Consider the following 24315-nt stretch of genomic DNA (forward strand, 5'->3'; position numbering starts at 1 on the left):
GGGCACCATATAGCACTTCTGTGTGGGCCTTTGAGCAAGCTAATTGGCACCACTGTGACACTGCCAAGTCAAATACTGATAACCATATTAGTCCTTTTGCAGTGTTCTGTGGATGTGACATCCAGTTTAAGAGGCAGCCTGCTGAGAGCAGGGTAGTGGGCATGAGGCACAGCAAATCTGCTGCGTGGATCTGGCTATTCTGAAGCCTTTAATCTCTGATACAGCAGCCCAAACAGTTGAAAATAATCTTGAATCCAGCATTTCCAATTCACATAAGAAAGGCATATCAAGGCATTCATTCAGAACCAAGGGTTGAGGGTCAAGGCAGAATCTTTTAAAGAATTGTCTTCATTTCAGTCCACATCTCAGTTCTTTTCTTCACAGTGATGTGTGAAATGAAGCACAGAAAATAATGATCGGTTTAAATTTGGTTTAAAAATTATGCGCCAAGTGCCTGCTACTTCAGGTCTTTATTGAGAGCAGACCCCTAGTTTATATGCTCCAGTGGCTGTCACTGTGTAGGCATAGACAAGTGACCCTCAATATGTCTGTGTGACTGCAAGTAGGACAGAACAATCCCATGCACGGTACAGGTTAGGGATTGACTGGCTAAGCAGCAGCTCTGCAGAAAAGGACCAGGGGGTTACAACTCAACATGATCCAGTGTGCCTTTGTTGCCAAGAAGGCTAACAGTATACTGGACTGCATTTGTAGGAATGTTGCTAGCCAATGGAGGGAAGTGATTATTTCACTCTATTCAGTACTGGTGGGGGACACATCTGGAGTACTGTGTCCAATTTTGGGTCCCCCACTACAGACAGTATGTGGACAAATCGGAGAGAGTTTAGTGGAGGGTAACAAAAATGGTTAGGTGTCTGGGACATATGAGTAGAGGCTGTAAGTGAACTGGGTTTATTTAGTCTGGAGAAGAGAAGATTGAGGGGGGGATTTAATAGCAGCCTTAAATTACTCAAAGGGAGGTTCTAAAGAGGATGGAGCTAGACTGTTCTCAGTGGTAGCAGATGACATAACATGGAGCAGTGGTCTCAAGTTGCACCAAGGGAAGTTTAGGTTAGATATTAGGAAAAACTCTCTTATGAGGAAGGTAGTAAAGCGCTGGAAAAGGCTACCTAGAAAGGTTGTGGAATTTCAATCCTTGGAGGTTTTTAAGACCCAGCTAGACAAAGCCCTGGCTGGGATGTTCTAGTTGGGGATGGTCCTACTTTCAGCAGGAGGTTGGACTAGATGACCTCCTGAGGTCCCTTCCAAGCCTAATTTTCTATGATTCTATGACTGTTTCATAGTTTCATAGTTGGTAGGGTTGGAAGGGACCTGAGCAGATCATCAAGTCCGACCCCTTGCCATGGCAGGAAAGAGTACTAGGGTCAAACGACCCCAGCAAGGTGTTCATCCAGCCTCCTCTTAAAGACCCCCAGGGTAGGAGCCAGCACAAATTCTCTTGGAAGTTGGTTCCAGATCCTAGCTGCCCTGACAGTGAAGGAGCACCTCCTGATGTCTAGTCTGAATCTACCCTCTGCCAGCTTGTAGCCGTTATTCCTAGTCACTCCTGGTAGTGCTCAGGGGAACAGGGACTCCCCCAATGCCTGCTGGTCCCCTCTGACTAGTTTGTAAATGGCCACTAGATCCCCCCTCAGCCTTCTCTTGTGGAGGCTGAACAGGTGCAGGTCCCTTAGCCTCTCCTCGTAGGTCTGCCCTGCTGACCCCTGACCATGTGAGTGGTCCTCCTCTGGACCCTCTCCATGTTGTCTACATCCCTCCTGAAGTGCAGCACCCAGAACTGGACGCAGTATTCCAACTGCAGCCTGACCAGTGTCTCATAGAAGGGGAGGATCACCTCCTTGGACCTGCTTGAAATGCATCTGTGGATGCATGACAAGGTGTGGTTAGCCTTCCTGACCGCGTACCCACACTGTCGGCCCATGTTCAATTTGGCATCAATAATGACTCCAAGATCCTTTTCTGCCTTTGTACTGACGAGAAGGGAGTTCCCCAGCCTGGAGGTCTGCTTCCGGTTCCTCCTCCCCAGGTGCAGTACCTTGCACTTGTCAGTGTTGAAACCCATCCTGTTCTCATCCGCCCACTCCTGTAACCTGTCTAGGTCTGATTGCAGCCTATTCCTCCCTTCTAGCATGCCCACTTCCCCCCACAACTTAGTGTCATCTGTGAATTTGAACAGGGTGCTTTTTACCCCCTTGTCCAAGTCACTGATGAAGATGTTGAACAGTGCGGGCCCAAGGACTGAGCCCTGTGGAACCCCACTGCCCACATCCCTTCAGGTCGAATAAGACCCATCCACTACCACTCTCTGGGTGTGGCCCTCCAGCCAGTTAGTGACCCATTTGACTGTGTAGGGGTTGACGCCACAGTCCCCTAGTTTTTTAATGAGAATGGCATGAGAGACAGTGTCAAAGGCCTTCCTAAAGTCCAAAAAGACTACATCCACTGCTACCCCTGTGTCTAAGGATTTTGTGACCTGGTCATAGAAGGCCACCAGATTGATCTGACAGGACCTGCCTCTAATGAAACCATGCTGGTTGCCCCTAAGCATAATCTTCCCTGCTGGCCCCTCATGGACATGAGCCAGCATAATTCTCTCAAAAAGCTTACCCAGGATCGAGGTAAGGCTAACTGACCTATAGTTGCCTGGGTCCTCCTTCCTCCCTGTTTCTTGAGTTATCTATACATTTTGGTCAGCTATAAACCTGACATTTTCCCTACTCTATGCAGGCCACCACACATCCTCTGCCCCCTCTCTGGGGCTGACTCTCTTGCCCCCCTCTCACTGGGGCCTCCAGGGTCTTGCACCCCATGGTGCTCAGTTGCCTCTCTTTAGGTGTGCCTGGGCCCTGGGCCTGTCCCTACTATGGGGTTACTCACCAGACTCTGGGGGCTGTGGTTATAATGCACCCCTCCCTGCCTTTGACTAGGGAGGCAACTGGCCTGGCATTTCTGGGGAGCTCCCCCACCCCAAGTAGCCCCACCAGGCCATGCTTCCCCAGCAGGGTGAAGAGCAGCTCAGCCAGGTATTATTCCTTCAGCTGCAGCAACAGACTGCTGCCCCAGTCCTGAGAGCTTGGATCTTAAATGGAGGCAGCTCAGCCCTCTCCTCCTATCCCAGGGCTATCCTGAAGTCATGTGACTGCCTCATTAGGGCTAACCCGCACCTGTAGGCTGCTCCGCTGCCTCCTCTCAAACCTTAAAGTGGCAGGTACCAGAGGTGCCCTGCCATTAGCACCATAGGTGAACTGCACTGCTCTGGTCATTTTAGGAGTGTCCTCTTCATCTTATGCCATCATTTCCCTCAGGAGTTCTGCATGTTGTATGTGGAATACACACTGGTCAACATTACCTGTTTTATGTGACTCTAAGACAACTCTGAATTTAAAGTGACCCCCCTCACCCCAACAATGAGATACTTGATGTGGAAAATGTGTATAATTGTTATAATTGTCCATGTCTAGAATCAAATTTTTGAAAGATTGTCTTAAAAATGTTCCCCTCACTGCTCCAATGGAACAAGCAGAGGCAGGGGGCAGTTCGTAGTGGGGAAGGGGAGCCAAGTGGCTTAATCACTGCCCCCACCACTTGCCTCTTGACTGCCTACTCCCCCTCAGTGCCTGCCCCTATGGTGCCTGTATCCCCTGCCCCAACTTACACCCCTCCTACTTGTCCCCTTGCTTGTCCACACCTGTCATTTGCCCCCCCCCCCCGTCTGCACCCCCTGATGCACTCCTTTCCCCTTGGCACTTGTACACCCAAGCACCTGTCCCCCCACCTCCCTTGCCCTACCTCCCTTCTGCCCCCCCTGTACTTCATGCTGCCTTCCCCCAACTTGGTCATCCCTGCTGCCTGCCTTCTCTGCCACCACATACAACTCCAGCCCTTGCAATTCCATCTCATGTTGGAGCCCCAAGCCAGCTGGGGCAGGGAGTATAGAACACATGCTGCCTCTAGCCCCAGCCCAGCCTCACAGCAGCTGTTGTGGGGGCAGCAGCTTCAGGCCCAACCCTGGTACCAGGGTCAGAGCTGCCCCCACTTTTGTGTGGCTAGGCTGGGGCCAGAAGCAGCACGTGCTCTGTGTCCCCTGTCTTTGGCTGGAGCAGGGCCTAAAAGGAGCTGGAGCAGTAAGGAGAAGGTAAGCAGCAATGGGGAGCAAAGAAAGGCAAGAGAAGCAGGGGCTTCAGAGAGGCACTGGCTGTGGCTCCAACTCGAACTCTTAGCTTGGTGTCAAAGTTGGAGCTGCAGCTACATCTCCCCTGCCCCCACCACATACTTGAATCTAAGATGAGGGGATGCCCCCATTTTGAATGGGGAGATGCCTTGTCTTAGATTTGAGTAAATATAGTATTTATTTTAACAGCTCTGGACCTAGAAACTGACCTTCATATTTTAGTAGCAGTTTTTATACCAGAACTTTAACCTTCTCCAGCAATAAAATTTAACCATGAGACAGACAAGTGCTCCCAATCTTGTTCATGTGTAAGCAGGCAAACTGTCTCCTTCATTTAAACTTGTGACAGGAAATAATAATACATACAACTCTGGTTGGACTCTCATATAGCATCTCAGACAGACTGGATGCAAAGTTTATTTCACAAAAGCTGGTTGTATAATTAAAGAGGTGCAAATAGTAGATTGATGGGGTACACTGAAATTTAAATGCATCTGTTCATTTTGAATCTGTACTCCTTGAAACTTTCTGAAATATTTGCCTTTTGGACCTGTATTTTCCAGAGTTGGTTGTTGCCAAACCTTTGTATATTCCCTTTTAAGGTTTTTTAGGTGTGGGCGTGTTGTGCGGGAGTTGGGGTTATTTTAGCAGATCCAGGGTGAAAAGACTTTGCTTTTTCAATTAAAAGTGTAATCCAAGTGGTACGCAGCTGGTACCCCCTCTTCAATGGAAGGGATGTGTTAGACCCTGACTACACGCAGTGCCCAATGACTAGGGAGATGATGATCCAATCACTTATGGATCCCGTTACTCATTAGCCAGAGCAAGCAGGGAGCAAATGATACTTGCACACATTGCTCACAACAGCCTTATTCAGAATTGAGGCAGCTTCGGACTAGCTCCCAAAAAAACAACAAACCAGGGAGCCGCGCTGAATATTAGTGCTTTTTACATTTTATACACCTTGGTTTATGCTCATTAACATTCACTCCACCTTCTGTTCCACCCATTTCTCCTCCCATCTCAAGCTCTGCCTCTGTTTACTATATTAACATGTAATTGCCTATGCATTTAATTCATTTACTTGCCTCTCTGCTAAGAGTGCATTTGTAAGACTTTGATCTCCACATCTTTCAGTCACTTGATGGTTCTTTCTGATTTCTTGCTGACTCCTTCTTCATCTCCAAGGTCTTGCTTCTGCTTTATCTCCTGATGATAGCTGGTGGGCTGCATCTTGTTCTTACATGAGGAATCATGCATCTTGCACACTATCCCATTGTTAGAAAACTACTTACTTAAGCATTTACAATGTTACTTACGTTTAATATATTATCCTGCCTTGTGACCAGCAGCTTTTGCTGAGACACAGAAAAAAGCTGCAAATCCAGTACTCCCCCAAATCCAAATAGTGTCACCCTAACAGGATGTAAGGGTGTGAGGATGCTGTGGGAGCATGACTGCCTAACCTCGGGCAGCTCATCTCCCTTCTCTACAGAACAAAACAGGGACCAATATCAACCATTAGGATTTAACTATTTAAAAATGTATTTTACATGTCGATATAATATATACACACTTGTAACTTATTTACAGATATAAATTCACCACGACAGTTAGTCGTTTTAACCATATACACAAACAATGAAAACTGTAAATGACAGACAAGGCACTTTATTGCTATAGACCACGAACCTCCGGGGTCTTTCTTGATAGGGAATAGACCTACAGACAGCAAGCCCTCGGAGCTGCTGCCAAGGGAATAGGTCAAACAATGATTCAACTATTGGAACCCAATAGAGGTGAAACAATAGTCAGAATGCACGCCAGCAAGGTTACATTAATAGAAGTCAACATATCATAATAACCAATACAATACAGCAAAATAATAATCAAAAGGCACCCTAACAAACCCTCCAGGAGATAAACCATCAACACGCAAACAAGTCAGTTCCTGTACACCTCTAGGTACTACATTAAAATAAATAGGTTTACAGCAAACAGAAATACAGTTTACAGACTACACCACAATATAAAGAAACCATGGGCAATCTCATCCAGTTGCATATAAAACAACAGTGATAATGTAATTGTGGCAAATGAAGGAGTTGTGCAAAAAGGGAAAATCCAGGTAACCACACAGGAACACAGTTAATCACAATTAGCCCACATGGGGTCCTTTCCCCCCCCCCTTCTGGGCGACGTGCCCCCCCACCAAACTTCATAGGTTCCCGTTCTCATTGCAGGGGCTTTCCTTCACCCCCCCCCCCCCAGTATTCTATGGGGTGGGCCCTCCTTCCCTGTGGAAATCTCTATGCGTCTCTCTTCCCCTCCCTGCGGATGGCAATCCCCTACCGTGGCAACTCACAACTGCCACTCCAGTGGAGTTTTTGGTTCATCAGTTCCTCTTTCTGCTGGGTCTGCCTCTGCCCTGTTGCCACTTGCCACAGGAAGGCCACAAGCTGCCTCATCCAGCTACCCAGGCCCACCTACTAGCCTAGGCCTCTGAGCCTTGTGCACCAGCCCTGTGCAGTAAAACGTCTGCCGCATACAGGAACAGGGGCCTGCGCTGCCTCATGCAGCCACTGGGCCCCTTTGGCTCTGCTCAGTTATCGTGCAGCACTCTATGCACCCAAGTGGTCCCTGCCTCATGCAGGAATGGAGACCTGCACTGCCTCATGAAGCTGCAGGATCACATCAGCTCTCCAAGTCCGGTGCACTGCTCTGTGCACTGAGTGGGCTTAGCTCCTGCCTTGTGCCAGGTTGGAGACCCACACTGCCTCATGCAGCTGCTGGGGTGCTGTCTGCTCCCAGACCCTCCATGCACCAATCTGTGCACCGCCACTCCTACCTCATGCAGGGTTGGAGACCTGTGCTGCCTCATACAGCTACCAGGGTGCCATCTACTCCCGGACCCTCCATGCACGATTGGTGCACTGTCACTCTTGCCTCATGCAGGGTTGGAGACCCGTGCTGCCTCGTGCAGCCGCTGGGTCCCTTTCAGCTTCACAAGCCCTGTCCACCAATCCATGTATTGAGGGCTCCTGCCTTGTGCAGGGATGGGTACCCTTGCTGCTTCATGCAACCACCGAGGTCCTGTCCACCCTTCAGACCCTCCATGCACTGACCTGTGCACAATCACCGCACTCTTTCCACAGTAGCTGGGATGCAACTGCCTGCTGCTTCTCCCCACCAGGGGCATCTTCAGGGCATTTCTGGGGAAACTGCTACACCCCTGCTGGTCAGCTCAACCAGCTCTTCTACAGCCCTCATCTTTGTCGTCCCTTGACAAAAGTTGAACACACTGGCTTTTTATTACTTCTGGAGGCTCCACCTCCGGATTGAGAGCCTCCAAACTGAGAGCAGACCAATAGGAAAGCCTGAGGGATTAGTTCCCCCTCAGGTCCTCTTCTTTGCCTTGTCCCTAGATCAGGGCAAGGCAAGCCTCTCTATTACCTCCTCCTGACTGATGGGGAAGGGGAATGCCCTACCAATCATTCTGAACCTTCTGGCTCAAGATAGCAAGCCAGGCTGCCACTGGCAAGCCTGCAACAAAAGCATAATTTTTCTGACCTTCTATCTGAAAAACTGTAATGCCAGAATGTCTGGCAGTAGCAATATGAGGTTTGGCATGGCAGCCACACTTTTGGAGGAAAAATACCTTTGACTGAACCCAAGAAAATTCACTTGATTAAGCCAGTTCATGACCTATTGATAAAATTGTCTTTTTAAAGCTTTCCTTATTAATCGTACATTGAGGTGTAGCTAAAGAAAACTGTGATGAGCACCATCTGTGCCTACCTTAGCTATGTGGAGAAATACGGAAGAACGTGCACAGTGAGTGGGAGTGGGTTGTCCAGGTCTCTTTCCTTATTTAGTGGAGCAGCTGGTGGGGGCTGAGAACTCAAGCAGGGCAGCTGCCAGCGAGCCCCCTGCCAAGTGGGGTGGCTTGGGGGCTTGCTGGCAGATGCTCCACTTGTAGGACAGTTCCTGGTCAGCCCTCTGCTAATGAGGGGGGCCTGCCTGACAGGGGCTCACTGGCAGCTGCCCCATGCCTGGCACAGCTCCTGGTAAACCCCCTTCTGGGCAGGGAAGCCCGATCCAGGAGGACACTTGCTGGCAGCTGTGTCCCCCAATGTCCACAGCCACCAGGGCAGCTGTCTCCTGGGCCCCGTTCACATCAGGTCCCTTCCCAATGTGCATGGGGCCAGGAGACAGCTGCTGCTGCAACCAGCAGAGCTCTTCTGGCCCCATGCATATTAGGACCAGAGCCCATGCCCCTTGCCAGCACCTGAGTGAGCCTGGAGCTGTTGCAGAGGGGCAGAGGAGGGCAGGAGCAGCCCTGTACCAGGCTGCTCCCATTGGGAACAAATCTGCTTTTAACAGAATGCATGTGTAGACATGCTCCTGGGAAAAGCTTACTGCACAGTAAAATACTGTGAGTAAGGCTAAAGTGCATTAATTGCATGGTGTAGATGTGTCCAGTGTGTGTTACCTTTTAAATCTAGTTTGCACAATTCAATATCCTTTCACTAAAATCACCACATAGTTTCAACAGGATATATTCAACAATGGTTCACTGTAAAGACACCTTTTATATTATTCCATTTTAGAAGTGGCTGAAATAGTCTCTTGACCTAGATATAGTATATGCTACAATTAACTTTGTATTTCAGTTTAGTTGTGTAGCTATATTTGGTCTAAATTTTGATAAGTTTCTTTTATTTGAAAGCTCCACATGTTTTTGTCCAAATGTTTTACCTAGAAGTATTCAGATGTATTGAAAATAAAGTAAAGAAGTTTAAGGCTGAACTTTCAAATTATCTAAATCCTTTCTGCATCACTATTTTCTGATCTATACCTTAAAGTATTTCTCAACATTTAACAAATTTCCACTTCCCAATAATCTGATATGATATAGCTTCCAACAGTATTGGTCTTTAAAGACAAGTCACTATGAAAATCGCTTATTTCTGCTACTGTGTAGGGCTGTGTGAAGCTTCAGTAGCTGATTCAATTCAGAGGAGATTGGGCCCAATTAGGCGACCAAATCTCCAAATCCGAAATGAACCGGAAGACCCATTAAAAGGTCTGAATTGATTTGGAGAGATTTGGAGATTCAGAAGACTTGCAGGAAACAGAAACTGAGAAGAGGGAGGGAGTATGGGGTGATATTCCATATATGGAAAAGGTTGAATGGGGAAAGATATTGCTCTGATATTGACATCTGTAGCTGGCCTGTGATCTTTCTCTGAGTTCCCTTCCAATCACAGTGCTCTAGGGGAGGGACTTAGAAACAACATATCAAGCTGTGTCTGAAGTGATCTGTGCCTTTTGTGAGCTGTGTCTCTCTTGGATCAGCAGCATCTGAAAGGCTCTGGCTTGTTATCAAGTCTCTTGGTAGCTAGTCTCTCTTCTTGTAAGTTACATCGAATCCTTTACTACTTACCCTTGCCTACAATCCCTATTGTTATCCTTATCCATTCCTTCCAACTTATTCTTCCCCCAAAATTCTCTTATTTGTTCTTGTTAGTCTGTCTTGATTCTTCCCCCCCACAAAAAGAAATCTGTATTTTCCCTGACAGTGTGTCAGCAATGTGCAGGAAAGCACAACATATATTACACACACGCACACACATTTTGCAGCACACCAAACATTATGAAGTGTGCTGGAAAGGCAGGTACCAGGTCTTCTGTCAAGGAAAGGAGAGGGGGCAGAGGGAGAGCTGCAAGTTCCTCCTGCCCCAAACATAGATGCACTCTCTTTCCTGGCAGCGATGAGTCTTCTGCTGCTAGTGGGAGCAAGGATATGGTAGCAGTCCCTGCACCTGCACCACCACCATTAACACTACTAAACAGCAGCAGCATGACATTCTCCGCCCCAATTTCAGTTCCCAGCATGAACCTTCAAGTGCCAAAGGAGCTGGATCTAGAAGCAGAGGAGCTCAGGGCCATAGCAAAGGAAATTCTGGGGAAGGAGGGAGAATCTAAGTTTGTGCTCCATACCCCTCAAAGTTCCCCTAGAGGCAGGTCTCCTCTGGAAGACACTTTGGAGGAGGTTGTGGGGGAAGGTAGCTCAGCTCCTCCTGTTGTTGGGCCTCTGCCTGGATAAGGCAGGATCCCTACCCTCAACCCAGAAGCAGGTATGTAGTATAATGTGGGATCATTTTGAGGTGGCAGATGATCTCGGGCATATGAGAGCTGAAAGCAGATCAGCTGTGGCAAGGATGTGAAACACTTTGCTACCATGGCAATGCTGCTGAATCTCAGGAGGGAGCATCCCCTTGCCCTTGTTCCTCCTCAGCCTGGCACCAGTGGGAGCATGCCCAAAAAGAAGTCCCCCTTTTGCTCCGAAGCCCGCATCCCCAAGAAGCAGAGGCAGGCCACCCTGGACCATTGGGGAAAGCCACAGACAAAGCAGGGTGCATTATGAAGGCAAGCGAGCTCACCCAGAGCATTGGGGATAAGCTTGCTTGGGATGGTCAGCTCTTCCCCTTTGTTGAGCATCCAGGGTTCAGACAGATCATGGTGCTCATGGCCCCATCATACTGAGTACCCACATGCATCACCTTTAGCAAGATGGTGGTGCCCTCCCAGTGTGAGGCATGCAGGGAGTACTTGAGGGAGGAGCTGCACAAGGCAGGTCTGCAGGTAGCTTTGCACTTCACCTCGGACATCTGGAGCAGCCAGGGTGGAGATCATGCCTACCTCTCCCTCACAGGGCACTGGTGCAATCAGCCAGGGCATCAGTGGGCTCTCCTTCAATCAGAGGTGATTGATGGGTCCTACATGGCAAGGGAGACCATAGTGGCCATGAACCACATGGTGCAGGGGTGGCTCAGGCAGGGTGAGCTCACCCACAGGTTCATGGTCACTGATAATGGGGCCAATATGATCAAGCCAGTGTGTGATGCCAACTTTGTTGGCATCTGCTGTGTGGCACACAAGTTCCACCTCATGGTCATTTCAAAATGCAGGACGGTGGCAAGCTACTTTCACTGGAGCATCAAAGGGGGCAAGATGCTGCAGGACAAACGGGCAGAGCTAAGCACCCCATAGCACAAAATCACTCAGGGTGTGGAGACTCAGTGGAACTCCACTTACCTGATGCTGGAATGGCTGGTCAGGCAACAGAAGGCCATCCACAAGATGGCCTTGGTGGGGGAGGTTGGGATCAGCAGCCTCCTTAACAAAACAGAGTGGGATACCATCTCTTAGATCTTGGTGGCCCTCAAGTCATTCCTTAAGGCCACCGAGAGCTTCAGCACTGGCAGTGCCCTCCTTAGCCAGGTGATCCCCGTAGTGAAGGAGCTTGAGAATGAAATGGAGATGTTCCAGGGGATTGATGTTCCTGGCTGGGGCAAACCGCTTTCACCAGGTCCATGTGTTGGAAAGCATGCATGACCCAAGGGTGAAAGGGAGCATCTGCAGCAGCAAAACCCTTGATCACTGGACAGAGGTGCTGGTGAACAGTCTGGGAGACAGAAGGGCAGAGGCAGAGGGACGTGGAAGAGGGGGATCCACTTTCCCGAGCCAGCACTCCAACCACAAGCCAATCTCCTCCACTACAGCTGCTGCCAATGTGGGCCAAGGGCATGGCTTCAATGTTGGGATCCAGAGGCACCAGACCCCACCATCAGGCAGGTGGCGCAGAGACCTCAGTGGCTACCTATCTCACTGAGGATGTGGAGTTGCTGCACTGTGGCCCCTTGGCCTGTTCGGCAACCAGCAGCCAGGTGTGGCAGGATCTGGCCACGGTTGCCCAGGAACACCTGTCTTGTCCACCAAACAGTGTGCCAAGCGAGATGGTGTTCATCATTGCTGGTGATGTTGTGACACCCCACTGCACCTCCTTGGATGCTAGTTTGGTGGAGCAGCTGGTGAGGGCTTCCACTTGGAAGGAGCCCAGTACAGGAGACAGCAGTTACCCCATTTTCTTGGACCTTAAAACCTGCACGTTTCCCCCAAAACCAGCTGTAGAAAATTGGGGTATGCATTAGATGGGAGGAAAAGGGACCCCCAGAGTTCAGAAATTTGGCAGGAACGGTGGGTGAGGGGGTGAAGCAATGGTAACATTAATTGCCATGTCTCTAGGAGCCATAGCTACTACTCTCCTCCTTGCTGCTAAATTTCCAAACCTGTGGGGAGCTCCCTCTCCAACTGCACACTGCATTAGGCTGGTACATATAGTTGGTCTGTGGCCAGATCCAGTGCACTGAGTCCGGCATACAGCTCTGGACCTGGCATTAAGCTAACCCCATGCACTAGCTCTGAAGCCATGTGCCAGGTCGGACTCTGAGCACCAATGATTGCACACTGGCTCTGGGGCAAATGCCAAGTTGGACCCAGCACATGGTTCCAGAGCCAGCATAGAGCCCAGGACTTGGCATGTAGTCCCACACACAGCTTGCTGGGTCAGATCCAGCATGCGGCTCTGGAGCCAGCATGCAAGGTTGGACATGATGCATGGCGCTGGATATGGCACATGGAGCCAGACCTGATACATGGCTCTGGAGAAGCAGGGAGCCCTGGACCTAGCATGTGGGGTTGGACCTAGGACATTCAGGTATGACCCTGAATGCTAGTTCTGGGTCCAACCCCATGGACCAAGTCCAACCCTGTTTGCTGGCTCTGGAGCCATATTCTGGGACTACATGCCAGGTCCAGGGCTACCTGCTGGCTACAGAGCCTTTTCTTCAGGCTCCTCTTCAAAATCAAGGTGCATACTATATATGAAGGCATGTTATATGTGAGAAAATACAGAATCTTGCCTGTACAGCACCCTTGATAGTGAGGTAATGCTACAGATTCTTAACTGTGCAGATCTGTATAAATCACTTGTTTAATCATTTATGATTATTGCAGCCATTCAAAATACATGCCAACAATTTTTTAGAAAACACACCAATTATATATTATTTTTATCTATCCTATGTACATTTATGTTGGGGGGTGTTGTATTTCCAGTGAAGTTTTTTGATGTTTTCAGCATTGGCCTAGCTCTTCCTATTGAAGTCAATAACAAAGTTCCAGCTGACTGCAGTTGGATTGCAATGATGCCAGCCCCAAGGAAAATCGTTCCCATGACATGTTAAAAATGCTTTCAAGTTCAGTAGATCAGGTGCAATAAAAAAGACTACAAATAAATTATGCTTCAATATATATACCATGTATCCATGAATTAAAGGAGGTATTCTTGAAAGGAAGTCTTTTCTTTTTTTAATCTTCACTATTTCTTATGGTTAGAAGCAATGCTTTTACAAAGTAGCGCAGATTTTCACTTTACCAAAACAAAAAAAAAATATTACTAAGCATCTGTGACAAACTCAATTTTTACTAGATGTATGTGAAAGAGAAAAAGCTCAGACTATTCAAATGCAACCTGTGTAAAAATGATATGGGCCAGTAGGAAATTATTGATTAAAAGTGCACAGCATGCCTCTAAAATCTACCTGGGGGCTTAAAAATGGGATGATGATTATAACCACTCTGACCTCATTACAGGAAGACTCTTAATAATGTCTAGTAGGGTTCTACTTGAAAAAATAGTGTTTCATCATTAATGCTCTGAGACTAGTTCCAAATGATAGTTCTGTAAATTAAATGAAATCATGTGGTGTGCAAACCAAAGGTTTTTTAAAAAGGAAAGTAACAATTTATTATGGTGTATTGCTAAGTGAAGTGTTGTGTGGGTTTAAGGTTGTGGTGTATACGTTCCTGGTGGCATCTTCCACATAGTATGACAGCATGATGTGCTTAAGTGGCTCTTCACAATCTTATATCCAAGGAGTTCAAGGCATTTGTCTTAAATTAATTAAATATCTCACACAGCTACCCACTAGGCTAAGAAGTTAACACTATTGAAATGAAAAGTCTTCCTCTTCCTCCTTTTTAGAGGTCTGCCTTTGCAAGGAGCTTCTTTCCTTTCCTGTGCAAAAGGGGTAGGCTAGCCTGCTAGTGAAAAGGGGTGGATAAGCAGAAACAGGAATGGCTGAAATCTTATCCCTGGTCTGAAGTTGCCAGCCAGTAGGCCTGAGCCAAGACAAGTTAGGAAGCAAGGTATTTTAACAAATGACTTTTCCATTTATTAAGAGGGCAAGAGAGACTGTATTGTGCTATCTCAGGTTGGAGCCAGAAGAAGGTGATATGAGAAACTGAGGTTTATTAATGTTTAATACATACTTATAGATGTATCTGTTAGACAAATGTATACATTCTATCAGGTTTTAGATAACCTTACAGTGTCCCTTCCAAAAAGATGGTATTTTGTTCATGTTTCAGATTCATTACCCCATTAATGGCAGTGCATTTGTCATCTTCTTCTAGGTACTGTATTGGTCCAGCAACTAATGTCAGTGATGATTAGCAAACATGAAGAGCTGTTTCCCAAGGACGCAGACCTTCAGACAGGGCAGGAGGTATGCAACAACAACAATGAGATTCCAAAGAAAATAATCATTGGTCAACTGCAGAACAAGGAGAACAATAACACCAAGGAAACAGCACTGAAGCACTGTTCTTGGGACAAACCAGAGTCTCCCCAGAGGGGAAGCATGAATAATGGGTCTCCCATAGCTCTGCCAGGGAGCAAATCAAATAGCCCAAGAAACAGCATTCAGAAACTTGATGTCACAAAAAGCCCACCTCTCACGGTAAAAAAAAATCCAGCCTTTAATAAAGGCAGTGGCATAGTCACCAATGGGTCCTTCAGCAGCTCTGTGGAAGGCCACGAGAAGACCCAGACCTTACCAATTTGTAAGCTGCAGGCCAAGAGGACATCATTCTTAAAAGGACCAGTTACTAAACTGGGCATGCACAGTGTGCAGGATGGAGGAGTGCGCATGGGCATTTCCAGCACAGATGGGCACAGCAATACTCTGAACAGCTGGACTGCAACCTGGATGCCCAATGGGTATGTCACTCTTAGGGACAACAAGCAAAAGGAGTCAGTGAGTGACTCTGGGCAGCACAATAGACTCTCCACCTATGACAATGTCCACCAGCAGTTCTCCATTGTGAACTCCGATGATAAGCAGAGTGTAGATAGCGCCACTTGGTCCACATCCTCTTGTGAAATATCCCTTCCTGAGCACTCCAACTCTTGTCGAACATCTACCACCACCTGCCCTGAACACGACTTTTATGGGGGTAATTTTGAAGACTCGGTGTTAGATGGACCACGACAAGAAGACCTCTCCAACCAAGCAGACTTTGAAAGTAAAAGAAGCGTTGACAGAAGAAGCGTAGGGGGATGCAGCAGCCAGGCTACCAGCAGCAGTGAGAACAGTGAAACGTTTGTAGTGAACAGTACCAACAATCACAGTGCTCTGCACAGCCTTGTGTCCAGCTTAAAGCAGGAGATAGCAAAACAAAAGCTTGAGTATGAAATGAGGATAAAGAGGTAAGAAAGCTTGTCCCTATTGCACGTACTAATTACACAGTCAGGAAGTGGAGTAACTCTCTTTTGATCCCACACCCAGGTAAACCAGAATGTAGGAAATGCTATTAATGATGGTTCCGCTGAACCTATTTAAACAATTGGCACAAGACTTGGTCAGACTATGGTGGGGAGGGGAATCAAAGTACTTTCTTTATATCATTGTGTTTGTGTACCTGTGCACTTCCTGTCCCTTGCCAAGACTGGATATAGATAGGTTGGTTTGGTATAGTATTAACACTGCTGTTCTCATATTGCTGGTTCAACTACAGTAAATACCAGGATCTTCATGAGGGGGATCTGTTTCCATAAGATTCCCAGTCTAAGTCTACAGATCCAGGAGGCACAGAAATTTCACAGAAGGCCAGCTTCTTAACAATGGAGTTTGCATTCAAATCAAACTGCTAAATCCTTTGGCACTAACTGGCCTACTGCATTCAGCACTGGCTTGTACTAAACGCTGCAGATAAAGTAAAAACAAAATCTCCAGAGAACTGGCCAATTGTGCTATAGAGGAGAATTTTATTCTGAAACCAGCTAGTAACCATTTCATGCCCTAAAATTGTAGGATGGAAAGCACTTATAATTTGATTTGGTCAGAGTACTGGCAAATGGTGTTTTTATTCATATTAAGTGTCTTCCTCCAACTAAATGATCTCAGTTAATAATGTCCTATAGTAATGCATCATATAGTTTAATTCAATTAGCATAAAATGTTATTCCCTTTTATACACAAGAAATATTAAAATGTGCAGCCTTTTAATCATTCAAATGCTACAACTGTAAGTCACTACCCTCTACCTTTTTATAAAAAGAACTTAATTTGCATCTAACATACTTCCAGTAATTGGACATCAGAAAAGCTGCAAGCAAGGCAGAAAACCATATTTTTCTGCTTTTCATTTTTTTAAATATTTGTATTATAGGGTTAGCCTAGCTGTCAGGTTAGGAAATGTGGCCTGTTTTATGAACTGACCCGTGTCACCTTTTTTTGTGTTAAAAGCTCAGTTCAATTAGCCCTGAGCCAAAGGGCATTCTGTCATAAATGCCAGAGAGTACTCTTTCAGGCAGGGCCACTGTAACTGGTGGGACAGCTCAGGTGGCTGCCTAAGGTGGCAAATTGAAGGGGATGGAAAACATGATGTGCACATACCTTGCACATGCTCATTGGCTGCCAGAGCATCTCTATGGTTAGCACTCGCCCTGGTGCTGAAACATGCGGCCAGCCAGGCTGCATGTTTCAGCACCAGAGCTCCAGTGCCGGTGAGTAAGGGGTTGGGGGGGCTGCAGGAGGGAGGAGGGGAGGACCCCCGATGGCCCCGCCCACTCCCCCAGCCCCCCGCAGCCCCCAACTCCTGCTGGGGCCGGCCCCTCCCCCTGCCAGCCCCCACAAGGCCCCCGAAACCTGCTGGGGCTGGCCCCATCCCCCTAAGCCCCCCCCCCCCTCCAGATCCCTGCCCCTCCACCCCATACTTAAAAAAACAAAACAAAACAAAAAAAACCCAGCACTTGCTGGCAGTTGGAACTGCGTCTGGCTGACTGGGCCCCGCCCGCACAGTGCAGGGCAGGGTGACAGCTCCAGTAGCCCCAGTCTGAGCCCTTCTGCCCCTCTGCTGTCCTGTGCTGCCCTGGGGGGCTTTGCTAGGAGGCCCTGGAGCCCCCCCACTCACCCCTGCTTCTAAGGTAAGCGGAGGCTTTTTTTTTTTTCTTTTTTTTTCTTTTTTCTGGGTTTTTTTTAAGTGATGGTGCCTGGGGTTGTGGAGGTAGCCATGGGGGCCTGGGGGTGCAAGTTGGGGGGGGTGAGGATGGGTGGGGCAGCCACTGGGGGATCTGGGGGGGGTGCAAGTTGGGGGATGGGGCCAGGTGGGGCAGCAATTGGGGGGCTGGGGTGGGGCATGTGGGCCTTGCAAGGGGGGTAGCCTCTATGGGTATCATTTGGCCCACATTGGGGGGGGCTGTACCCTTTGTGTGGGTTTTGAACCCCCATTTGGGGGGGCTGTACCCCTTGTGTGGGGACCAAACCCCTTATGTGGGGGCCATCACCCTGTGGGAGTGCAGCAAAACATGTATTCATGAAACATATAATTAGAGTTCATTTCATTATTATGATAAGAGACTTGCTTTAACACTGTAAGATATATCAATAAAACATTGTCCAACTGATCACCATCTCTTTCTTGCTCTCTGTTTTATAGCGGTCTTTTGTCTTACTTGTGGAGGAACATGGATTTGGGGGTATTTTACAGAGTGACTTTGGGATTTTTTTAAATCGGGGATTTTTCAGTTTTCCAATAGGGAACACCAGAATTCCTGCTAGGGAGGCCAGTGGCAGGACCTGCTTGCTCAGAGCTGGCACCTTGGACCCGTCTGGCGGTATGTTAGCAATAAAAACCTAGGATTCCAGACTAGCCCAGGGATTGACATGACACCTTGTTCAATTAGTGACAGAAAAGCTTTATTTACTACAAGTATTTAAAATCAAGTCAAGTGAGCCCAAACTAAATCAAAGTCCAGTAATTAGCTATAAGGTGATGATTTCTCACCAAACAGGTGACGAAGAGGCAGTTTGTTTCTCTTCAACTTCTCGAGTAAGTCGGAAGCATCAGCAACTGGTATCAGAGAGATTTCTCACTCTTGAAGCACGCGCACTGTTTGCTGTTTTACTGCCTTTTTATACCTTTAGTTTAGCATCTTCAAAGCATTCTTTTAGTTGTGTAAATCAAGAAAGAGTCCCAAACAGTAACTGACAGGAAAAACCTGCTTATTACTGGTTATCAGAAATTTTTAATTTGAATGAGTTACCTTCTTTGGTAACAAGAGGTTATCCAGTTTGAAACATATCAAGAAACTGATTAACAGCCAGGAAAAACATACTAAATCAGGAGGAGACATCTATTACATATGGAGAATGTCTCTTCCTGCACATAAACATGAGTTAGTCGCAAAAGAAATATTTACCATACTAATTAATTAAGGATAGACATTTCATATGGTTACACACCAGACAACTAAGAGTCTGCTTGAAATCATTCTGAATATAGCAAGATAAGCTGGAAGAGATGCTTCATTATTCCTTCTTAGATGGCCTAGCCATGAACTCACATCCTCTTGCAATATGTAGTTAGCATTATTATTCTGCATTTTATCTCTTGTGAGTAGGCCCAAGCTTAGCATGAGTTTCAGAGTCATCACTGTGACTGACCTCCTGGACAAATAGGACCAGGAGGACATGTTTTGACAGTTCAAAGCAGGCTACCACACCTGGGTGATAGCTGCCCAGATGGCCAGGCAGGGGGCACAAATGGCAGTAGTGCTGCACAAAGGCCAACCCTGCAACCACAGTCCACTGGCAGCTGGCCCAGAGGGGCAGATGCCTCTACTGGCTCTGCAGTCCCCATCCAGGTCTGGCAGGTGCACAGCAGGTCACAGCCAGGCAGCAGCCCCGACTGCTAGACTGCTGCAGTGGGTAGAGGGTGCAGGGAACTCTCACGGCTGCTTCAGCAGTCCAGCTGGCACAAGGGGTAGTGTTCCCAGGTACCAGTTGGCTAGGTCCCAGAAGCTCCTGAGAGCTAGTAGCCCTGAGCTACTTGCCAGGGTGGCTTTTTATACTGCTGGGGCCAGCACAGGTGACTTGTGCCTTACACACATGAAGTAACAGCTATCACTTGTGACCCTACTTTACGTATCCAAATAAAAAAATAGAGGGGGAAAGTGTCACATTAGTTGTTAGTCTGAGGACAAAAAATAATTGCCCAGGAGATTGACAGTTGGGTATAATTACCAGTGGGAAAATTATCAAAATTATATAGGTTATGAAATATAATGCTAGCTCCTAGAAAACTGTCTGTGACAAGAGGGGTGGAAGACCTGTTAAGCACCTGAATTGATTTATCTTCTGTGTAAATGACTTCTATGTAAAAGACTTCTACAATTCTGCTGCCGGGAGGTCTAAGGATTCTGTTAATCAGTGTCAGGAAATATTACCTGTCAGTGTCAGGGGACAAAGCATAACAATTCTAAAGAAAATATGTCTTCTAAAAACTACTGATACAAAAGCTCCTTCTTGATTGGAAGTGGTTCCAATCCAGTGGTTTTGAATGAGAGTGCTGTTAGTCTGTTTCAGGGGTACCATGCTGCTGCTGTTGCCCCTTCCATGTAGAACTGTCCCAATGCCTCTGTTTCCAGAAGGCACCATTAAGGCTGAACGAGGAAATGACTGCTGTAGGAGGGGACTCTCTGCTGGAGCCCAGCCCGAAGGAAGGTCCCAGTGGCATAAGGAGTAGCGGTGAGGAGGAACACCAATCCTACTTGCTGACTTAGAGGCGATCCCCTCCACCTGGTTGTGCCCACTGTTTCCAAAACCTAGTGGGCACTCTTCCACCCCACTAGAGGATCCCCTCTGCTTGCCCCAAGCAGCTTGCTGACCATCACAGCAAGAGTAAGTGCCCAATGGCTGCAGTAGCAGTAGGGGCCATAAAAGCAGCCCTCAACATAGATCAGGGAGGGCTTATAGCATACAGCTTACGTGTTGCTCAGCACATGCAGAGGAATACAAAGAGTAGGGAAGAGGATGGGGACATGATGGGGTGAGTTGCACCACAGCAGGTGGAAGGGACCCATAGCAGGCATGAGAGTGCCCTCTGGGTGTAAGAAACTCTCCTGGAGGATAAGGGGGGAAGGGGCAGGAGGCGGGGGGGAGAGAGAGAGAAACCATGTCTGTATCTGTGTGCGGGTATAGAGAGAGAGAGAGAGAGAGAGAAGGATATACATATACACACAATTAGTTTTTACACATTGGAACAGATAAGTTCATTTGTGAAATGGGGTACCACTAAGCTCAACAAAGCTAAGGGGGGCAGGATGTGCCTTGAGCTTAAAAATGTTGAGACCCCTGCTGCAATCCATTGCACATTTTCATGTTACGGTAGAACTTTACACATAAACCTAAGAGCAGGTATAACAACTTACTGAGCCCTTTTTCAGTATCATAAAGCAAGAACTGAGTGCTTTTGTGGGCTTGGAAGCATTTAAGTGAAGGGTTATGTTTTGCAAATAAAAGAGATGTTGGGTTGGCATTCTATTCCCTTCCTAGTTATCTGAGTATTAAGGCATTGTCATCTACATGGTATTTTTGGCACTTACATGCAGGTAGGAATTCTATTCCTGGCTGCATAGCCCTATACATATAGATTACTGTGTACATGCACAGACTGGTCAGGCCTGGTTGGCTGCATACGTGGTGTCTAAAGGCCTTCTTACACAGTAATTTTGGGTGGCTCCTGGAGCTCTTAACCCCTTGATTGTCCACACGTTAACATTTTAAAGTGGCTTTGAGCACTCACTATGTGGCTCAGTTACGCCACTCCTGGGCAGGATCTCTGATCTGCACTACCCAGCTCCTGTTCCATTAAGTCATGGCCACTCCTCACAGATGTGCCATCCAAGGTGAAGTCCTCCAATGTCTCAGGATCTCTCACACCCCTGCCCATAGAGCAGGGATACAAACATATCCTGGCTCATCAGACCTGTAATGGCAACTCACAGCTCCAGCTCCTAGTCCTGCCCCAGATCACCAGGCCTCTAGTGGCAAGTCACAGGTAGGGGACAGTCTAAGGAGGTTTCTAGACTAAGGGTGTGACTGCTCCAAACTCCAGGTTAGCACTAACACCGATCAACTTTTGTACGGTTCACAGCATAAGGTCTAACAAGGCCCAAAGGCCTGAAAAATGTAGTTGATCAGAATCCATAATTAGTAGGACTTAGACTCAGGGGGTGGAACCAATGTAAGAATTATTTGAGGAAATGAATGGAGGGCTGTGTGGGGTGCAAGAAACTTGTTTCATTGGATGCAAGGGCCCAAAGCCAGGATTCAGGACTCCACCGCTGCTAGGCCATCAACCACCTAACTGAGGCACATACATCTAGGTTGCTTTCTTCCTCCTGATCCCATATACATCACTTCCATGGCTTCCCAGAGGTACAGCTTCAAAAGGAGTGCCAGAGAGGAGCCTGAATATTAGAGGAGGAGCCAGAGAGGAGCCTGGACCTGTGGCATGGTGGTTAGAGTGCTGGGTAGGGAAGTCAGAGACATCTAGGCTCAAACCCCCCCATGGGAAAAGGGTGCCTAGAATCTAGGTCCTCTGGATTCCCAGGCACTTAAATGTTGGGAACAAAAGGTGGGAAAGCTCTTGCCCATTTAAGCATGCACATGGTTCTTTACATGGGTAGGGTTATAGAGCCAGGAATAGAGTTCCCACCTACATGTAAGTGTCAAAAATGTCATGTGCATGACTAAGTGAAGACATTTAAATGATCAGGAAGATTAGAATGACACCTGTGGTGTACAGCACTCTTCAATTAGAGTTCATTTATGTGTTGGCTCCACGAATAAAAAGTTGAAATGTTCCCAAGTCAGTAAAAACAAATTAATGGTATTGAAGTGCCTAACTCACTTTTGAAAGTGAGGCATTGGATTCTCAGGTTCCTGACAGACGTCAATTTAAACATGCAATGGGATCTGAGCAATTTTATCTGGGATCCCCAAAATTGCACATCCTGCCATGTCAGACATGCATTCCATGTGGAACATCTTTGTGGCTGGTTTGCCATTTTTATCGCATGATAAATCAGGTTGAATGAGTGGCAAGTTACAACTTGTCATGCAATTAATGTATTTATTGCATAATACGTGTAACATTTGCTAGGCGCCTGAGTCATTTAGGCACATTTTCAAATTTTACAATAGGTCTGTAGGAAGTGGTATAGTTATAAGAATTCTGTGGTGATCTGTTCAATGTGCCTTCAGTAGTGCTCTGATAGCACTCTTTGTATTGCTAATATAGTTTTCCTGTGATTAGCTGACATTATGTATTGAGCTACAATTTCTTCTCTTTCATCAGTGAGCAAGATGGTCCTTGCTGCATTGGAACCAGTGAAGTCTGGCAGGATTTCAGCATTGACAAGACCCACTGTGCCCTATGAGGAGTGCAGTTTTCTGAGGGCTGTCTGCTACTGAGGCTTACAGAAGGAGATGCTAATAGATGCAAAGGCTAATAGATGCAAAGGCTCCAGAGTTTGCTGCAGCCCTGAGACTGAAACAGCTCTACTGCTATTTACTGGCTTGGTAGGGAAGATTTACATGGGTACAGTTGGACCCACTCCCAGTTCATCTACTTGGTCTGCCAACAGGCTTTGCCCCATAATGCACTTCAGTGTGATGAGAAACATCCACAAAAAAAAAAAAAAATCCACGCAAGTTCTAGAAACTATGCTTCTCTGCTCCCGTATTGGATTTGGATAGTCTTCCCTGTAGTGTCACTACCTGCAATAAGTAACATTGTTAAATAATGGAGTACAGTGAAAGAAACTATTTATCTAAACTGTTCAAGGTCAGAGCAAAGAATGGAATACAGTCCTGAGAGGAGGCCTCTGCTGTACTGGGAATCAGCCACTCAAATCCAACAAAAAAACAATGGACTGTCACAAAAGCATTCATGCCATTACTGAAGCATTTAAAATTGAAATAGGTTATTTGGCCTTTTTTAAATTTCACAGGGGATGTGAAAATATTTTTTTCCCATTAGCTACAAATGATCTGATTTAATAATAAGGCTTCAGTTTACTTTGGTTTATTTGAGTGCACCTCTGATTAGCAATTCAGGAAACAGCAAAGCTGCTATTTAGCATTTTGAATTTATTATGAAAACTGGTATTTAGCTGATGGACTTTTAAATAGAACAGGCAATTTAAAAAAATAAGTTATTGTCTCCAGCAGAAGACGCTGTGTATATTTTATGGGTTGAGGACTAGAATGGTTTGCAACTGACTCTCTGTCTTGGGGCAGTTGATTGTCTGTATTAATTCTTTCCTCTCCTTGGTGTGGGATTTTGTAGGTGTTAATTGTTGATAATTAACTGGCTACATTAGCTAGCAACTGTGTATTGAGCTGGTACCTGAGTGAATCATGCTTGATTGGTAACTGGCAACCCAGTAGCTTAGCAGCCAAGCCTGCAGTAGCTCCTCCCAAGACAGAGACAGTCAGTTGCACAAGCACCCATGTCACGAGTTTTGCCTGTCAGCAGCTTGAGGTGCAGCTCCCCCCCCAAACCCCTGCGCCTATCTCCTTGAAACCTGGCATGCTTCGTGGCCTGAGCAGGGGCCACCATCCCTGCAGTTTTCAGCCTGCTGCGCCTTAACACACACAGGGTCATTATGTCATGAGTGTTGCCTGTCAGCAGCTTGAGGTGCATTTCCCCCCAAACCCCTGCACTGATCTTCTTGAAACTTGACAGGCACCATCCCTGCAGTTTTCACTCCCCTGTGGTGTAACACATACACATGACATGAGTTTTGCTTTCAAGAATTTGGGGTGGAGTTCCCCCCAAACCCTTTTACCGATCACCTTGAAACGTGGCAGGCTTTTTGACCTTACCAGGGTTGTCACCCTCCTGTGTTGTAATGCATAGACGTGACACAAGTTTTGCTTTCAGGAATTTGGGGTCCACTTCCCCCCGAACCTCTGCACCAATCTTCTTGAATCTTGGCAGACTTCATGCTCTCAGCAGAGGCTAGCACCCCAGCAAATTTCATCCAAATCAGACAACAAAAACCAAAGTTATTGATTCCCCATTATACCTCATGGACGGATCTCCAAAGCGGCTCCGAAGCATTTCCAAAGCTCTTTGGAAGC

At 47.0% G+C, this 24315-nt stretch overlaps 1 protein-coding gene across 7 annotated transcripts in view; it reads left to right on the forward strand.

Moving 5' to 3' along the window:
- Positions 1-24315, forward strand: part of ARHGAP24 (Rho GTPase activating protein 24) — a 520920-nt gene that overhangs the window by 493023 nt on the left and 3582 nt on the right. For 6 of the 7 annotated variants that reach the window (XM_006265457.4, XM_014600612.3, XM_019488171.2 and 3 more), the window contains one exon: positions 14516-15590. In XM_006265457.4, the coding sequence (XP_006265519.1) occupies positions 14516-15590 (1075 nt within the window). Of the gene's footprint in view, positions 1-14515; positions 15591-22525; positions 22750-24315 lie in introns of all 7 variants that reach the window. The other variant, XR_009459915.1, reaches the window with a different exon arrangement.

Source organism: Alligator mississippiensis, chromosome 2, assembly GCF_030867095.1.
Source record: "Alligator mississippiensis isolate rAllMis1 chromosome 2, rAllMis1, whole genome shotgun sequence".
NCBI lineage: Eukaryota > Metazoa > Chordata > Crocodylia > Alligatoridae > Alligator > Alligator mississippiensis.